Below are 5,259 nucleotides of genomic sequence, written 5' to 3'. Positions count from 1 at the left end.
TCCCCAGATATCACAATGTATCAAAGAAAAACATGTGTCCGCTTTATTAGTACTCTCGGGAAAAACTAACCGCGTTTGTTTAGCTTGAATACAAACTTCGCAAAAATCATTATTATTACTACTATGGTGTGCAGAATCCGGTAAAGTAGATAAAAAACTAGATAAAATCTTCGTAGATGGATGCCCCAAACGTTCATGCCAAAGAGTTCTTGTGGATTTCTTGACATTGTTGACGCGTGCTGAAACCGCTCCACGAAAGTGATAAACCCCATCTCTCTCTTCACATGCGCCAATCAGCATCTTCGAAGTATGGTCCTGTATAACACACAATGTATCAGTAAATAAAGCATAGCAGGAAAGCTCAAGAAAAAGTCTAGCGAGAGAGATGAGAGTGAAAGAAAGATCAGGAACATAGAGAACACGATTCAGTTTAACGTGATCTCCAAGGATCATCGTCCCTTCTTTAGTAGCGAAAGTATGTTTTCCATTGGGAAGAACAACAATACTTCTAGGAATGTCATGCGCATCCACAAGGAGATCATCATCACCTGTCATATGATGAGATGCTCCAGAGTCAAGTAAAAACTCAACACAAGAATGCTTACCGGAGAGCTTATCGGAACCAGAGGTTTTGTCAGGTTTTAACAAGTTCACAATAGCAGACCAGGTGGCCTTACTAACACCAGGTAAGTCAGGGAGTTCAGCTTCGGAAAAAGCTTGAGCATTGTTAGCACGATAGGAAGCAGGAGAGGAATGCCCACGACCTCTACCTCGAGTGGAGTCGGATCGTGATCCTCCTCTAGTATCACCATGTTTCTCGATCCACCAATCGGGCAAGCCGTGAAGTTCGAAACATGTATCCACCGAGTGGTTGGTACGGCCACAGTGAGTACATGGTCCTTGAGTGAGACGTGTAGCAGATGCAATAGCATTGACACCAGCTTTCACAGCAAAACCGACAACATCAATATGTTCTTCTTTAGATCGAGCCACAATAAGATGGCGTTCTTCATCAATAACTTCAGAGTAAACATGGTCAAGTGTTGCATCGGTGTCGCGGTTGAGACGGCTAAGAATATTGGTACATGTAGTACCAAACCGAGAAGCGTCGAGACCCATGAGAAATTGATGAATACGCTCAAGATCTCGACGTGCTTGCTGCTTGAGACGTTGAGGACAGGATGGAGAATTGCAACAACAATCAATAAAGGGCTCAAAATCATCAAGATCATCCCACATGACCTTGAGTTGGCCGAAATAATCAGCAACATGCTGACCATCTTGAGCACATCGAACAATAGAAGATTTGATTTGGTGAACACGAGAAGCATTCCCAATAGAGTAACGAACACGCAAATTGTCCCATAGGACTTTTGCGTTGTCAACAAACGGGATCACCTTCTGGACTTGAGGATCTAAACTCGCATAGAGCCAGCCGCATAACATCGAGTTGACTTGAACCCACCATTGGTAATCGGGAGAATCAGTAGCAGGTTTAAGAAGAGTACCATCGACAAGACCAAGTTTATGCTTTGCTGCGAGATTGTTGCGTGCAATCTTAGCCCACTTATCATATTCTTCACCATTAAGGAGAAACAGAGTAAGAACATGATGCGGCTGATCATTAAAGGATAGGTGGTAAGGAGAAGACGTGATCAATTCCTTAGTAGTAGTAGTAGAAAAAGCCGATGTTGTAGCCATCGTGTAGATAGGAGACAAAGAGTAGAATTAGAAAACCTGTTTCCTTGAAAAACAAGAAACGGCGGAGTAGAATTTTTTTTTGTTATTTAGGGTTTTGTAACTTGACTCTGATACCATGTAAATCTCAGAGAAAAGCGTTGTTTATCTTATTGATATGTAAAGAGTATATATAGATACAATAGATTTTATGGACAAGTAGAGAATATTGACTAAAGATATACACAATAAGATAAAGCACGTATCCTTTTCCCTAACAACACCTTCGATAGTTGTATCGGCAAGTTCCCACACAAAAATGTCTCTCTATGACACTGATTTACAAGAATAGTAAAAAACAGACTCCTAATTATGTCGAAAACATTGAGATTGAGAACAATATATATAATTATATATATAGATCCCCTGAGATATATGCAAACGTTGGTCGGTAAGCTTGCGTGTGTTTCAAGACACATTAATCTTGATCGAAAGGTAACGCTGGCTGGTAAGCTTGTGTGTGTTTCAAGACGCATAAATCGTGTATAAGACAAGAAAATGAAGATCAAATTCATAGCAAGAAAATGAAAAATCCACGGGTTCGTGTGGTGTGGATTGGACGTTAATACTGTATACAGTATATATATTTTCACATCTGTTACGTAAGACTGTTCAATAATTAATAGATCTAAATATCTATATATAGCAAGTTAAAAAGAATTAGCAATATAATATTAATAGTTATAATAGCCAAAAATGTTCTACAGCTCTCTCGTGTCTTACAATGCAGGGCTGTCAATATAAAATGAAAACATTATTACTTTTTACACTCACTTGTTATATCTTTACTTGGAGGGTTCTTTTTTCATAGGATGATTAGAGCTCGCTGGATGTTTTGAAGTTACCTTTTCCATAATTTCGGGCATGAAAAATACCAAAAGGTGATAGATCAATGGTTTTTCCTTTCTTCTCAGAGGCCACCCTGGCGAAAAGACCGATAGCTCTAGCCCACTGCACCATAGACCCAACCATTTCTGTCCTTTGTTCGAAAGTTATCTCATTGGAACCATGCTTCTTCATCTCAACCAAAAATTTTCCCATTGACAACAAACCATCGAGCATCCTCCACGAATCCACCTATCGCCCAAAAAACAATCTATTTATATATCTCATTTAAAACAGCGAGCGACGAACATCTGACAGATATATGTATATAGATATAGTTACTTATAGAACTTACAGATATCCCGCTGCCTTGAGTACCAGTTAATACAGACATAGCCTTGAAGAGCCTCTGAGATTTTATTGACATGTCCACCTTGAAATCTTTTGATCCGGATGATGCCGACTTGAAGATTGCCATGTAGTCCTCCAGCTTTACAAAGAAATCCTTGAACTCTGTTGTCGCAGGACACTTACTCTCTAGGCTATCGATGAAGTGCGACATACCATTGTAAGCGAAAGGCTCAAAGTCTTGGGCCTTTTTAGGGAGATTCTCCAAGTAATGGGGTAGTGAGAATGTTCCTTGTGTTTCGTACATAGCTCTTTTAATAGGAGATTCTACACTGTTGTCATAGTCAATCCCAAAAGATGACAGATCAATAGATTGTCCTTTACTCTCGGAGGCGGCCTTAACGAATAGACCAATCCCTCGGGTCCATTCCACCATAGACACGATCAGTTCTTTTCTTTGTTCAAAATTTAACTCCTGGGAACCGCTCTTCTTCATCTCCATCAAACCCTTCCCCATTGACAACAAGCCATCCACCAGATTCCACGAATCATCCTATCTCGCCAAAAGCAAAAACTATCATGATCACATACGTTACGTACCATATGAATATTGTATTAAAACTACTTACTGATGTTCCGCCTTTACTAGTGTCGAAAACAGACATAGCCCTGAACAATTTTTCGGATTTTTCTGACAACTCCATCTTGATATCTTTTGACGACCCGGAACCGAAGGTTGCCATGTAATCCTTCAACGTTGCAAATAAATTCTTGAACTCGGCGGTTTTGGGACACATACCCTCCAGGTCACCAAGGAAGTCCGACATACCTTTGTTTGCGAAAGCCTCGAAGTCTTTGCCCACTTTGGGAAATTTTTCCAAGTAATGGGGTAACGAGAAGGTCCCTTGTGTTTCATAAACGGTGCTTAACGTGACAAGTAACGTTAGACATATCGCTAATGAAATTCTTGCCATTTTTGTTTTTTTTTTTTTTTTTTTGTTGTTTCTAGGAGAAAGATGTACACACGTGACGTGAGAATGCTAATTTATATCAATATATTATTTTCTTTTGGATTTTTTAAAGATCTTTGCTTTCTATGCTAACTGGGATTTATATAGATGCTTGAAGAGTAGTTGAAGGCCTTTAATTAATTAAGGAATTGTGAAAGAGATTCCAAGAAATTTCTTTGGCTATTCGCTTTTCTCTGGATATATTTTTAGAAAAGAGAAATTTTCTTTATTAATTTGCCAAACTATTTTTAGTTAGGGCGTTAATTAGAGCATATTAAAATTAAATTACACCTGACCACCATACCTTAAAATATAATGAACCAGTTAATTAGTACATGTAGACAAGGAAAAAAAAATGATCTTCTTTCTCTATAGAGTTTCGCTGATTTTGAGTAGTGTTGATTCTTCACGTCTATTTTAAGAGAATCCCCTGATGGTTTCACATCTTCAACAATACAGCAACATAATCTGGATGATATATATATATATATATATATATATATATATATATATATATATATATATATATATTCTGAATCTTCATTACTAATGGAATCGAGTAATTCATAGAATTATTTATATCTAAAATAAACACACATGTCATGCAACAGTCCATGCATTCTTCTGTACACGTAATATTGAACACTAAATAAACTACGTAGAGATAGTGGTAGAGTGAAAAAAATAAATATAATAAACAACAACAAAATATATTTTTACTGGCTGATAGAAACAAGGGAGGCTTATTAATAGGATATCTTCTCATTATATAAGGGATCTTTTTATATCCTCCCAAATCATAATTTTTAATAAAAAGGAAAAAAAAAAACAAACCAAACCCAAATACAATAGGAAAAAAAAAAGAAGAAGAAGATAAAACGCATTACAACACACATTATTTATTGTTTACTTGCTAGCATGCTTTTGATCATAAATAACGACCATATGTTTTCTATAGAAAAAAACATATGCCTTTAATCATTGTGTGAACAAGGGGTTGTCCTGGAAAGACAATGGGCCAACATCCTTCGCTTAAACCTTCGAGTGCTTCGCAGCAAGCACGTTTTAGATGGCTGAAGTCCCAGTGATGTATATCACCAATGGCATCGCTGCATCCCTGAGTCTTCTTGATTGAGTTGAAGCAGTCTATTGGATTTATAAATAACTCTGTTTCTGCATTCAAACACGATATATTGATTAGTGTAATCCAAAACATCGTCATTACAACAGTTGTAACCTTTTTGTTCAAACCTAGCATTTTGTTTTCTTAATTATGAAAGATCAGAATAAAAAATAAAGCAAAATTTATTTATTAATAGATGTTTGTGTTTGCAATGTT

General features: G+C 37.2%; 1 protein-coding gene across 1 annotated transcript; it reads right to left on the bottom strand.

Moving 5' to 3' along the window:
• Positions 1 to 2,387: 2,387 nt before the first annotated feature.
• On the bottom strand, positions 2,388 to 4,030 carry LOC147935576 (uncharacterized). Its single transcript, XM_087476551.1, has 3 exons — positions 3,540 to 4,030; positions 2,918 to 3,463; positions 2,388 to 2,814 (listed from the first exon to the last, which is right to left on the bottom strand). Exons 1-3 carry the CDS (start codon positions 3,882 to 3,884, stop codon positions 2,554 to 2,556), a joined length of 1,152 nt encoding a protein of 383 aa, XP_087332677.1. The 5' UTR covers positions 3,885 to 4,030; the 3' UTR covers positions 2,388 to 2,553.
• Positions 4,031 to 5,259: the final 1,229 nt, after the last annotated feature.

The sequence above is a fragment of the Camelina sativa genome, chromosome 11, assembly GCF_030686135.1.
Source record: "Camelina sativa cultivar CO46 ecotype springtype chromosome 11, ASM3068613v1".
NCBI classification, from domain to species: Eukaryota; Viridiplantae; Streptophyta; class Magnoliopsida; order Brassicales; family Brassicaceae; genus Camelina; species Camelina sativa.
This window is presented reverse-complemented; position numbering and strand designations above follow the sequence as displayed.

Bases quoted from the DNA above. Each gene is read 5' to 3' on its own strand.
- LOC147935576 (XM_087476551.1), bottom strand. From the start codon at position 3,884: ATGGCAAGAATTTCATTAGCGATATGTCTAACGTTACTTGTCACGTTA. The intron at 3,464-3,539 runs GTAAGTAGTTTT...TTGGCGAGATAG, and splicing joins CTAGTAAAGGCGGAACATCA to GATGATTCGTGGAATCTGGT. The intron at 2,815-2,917 runs GTAAGTTCTATA...TTTGGGCGATAG, and splicing joins CTCAAGGCAGCGGGATATCT to GTGGATTCGTGGAGGATGCT.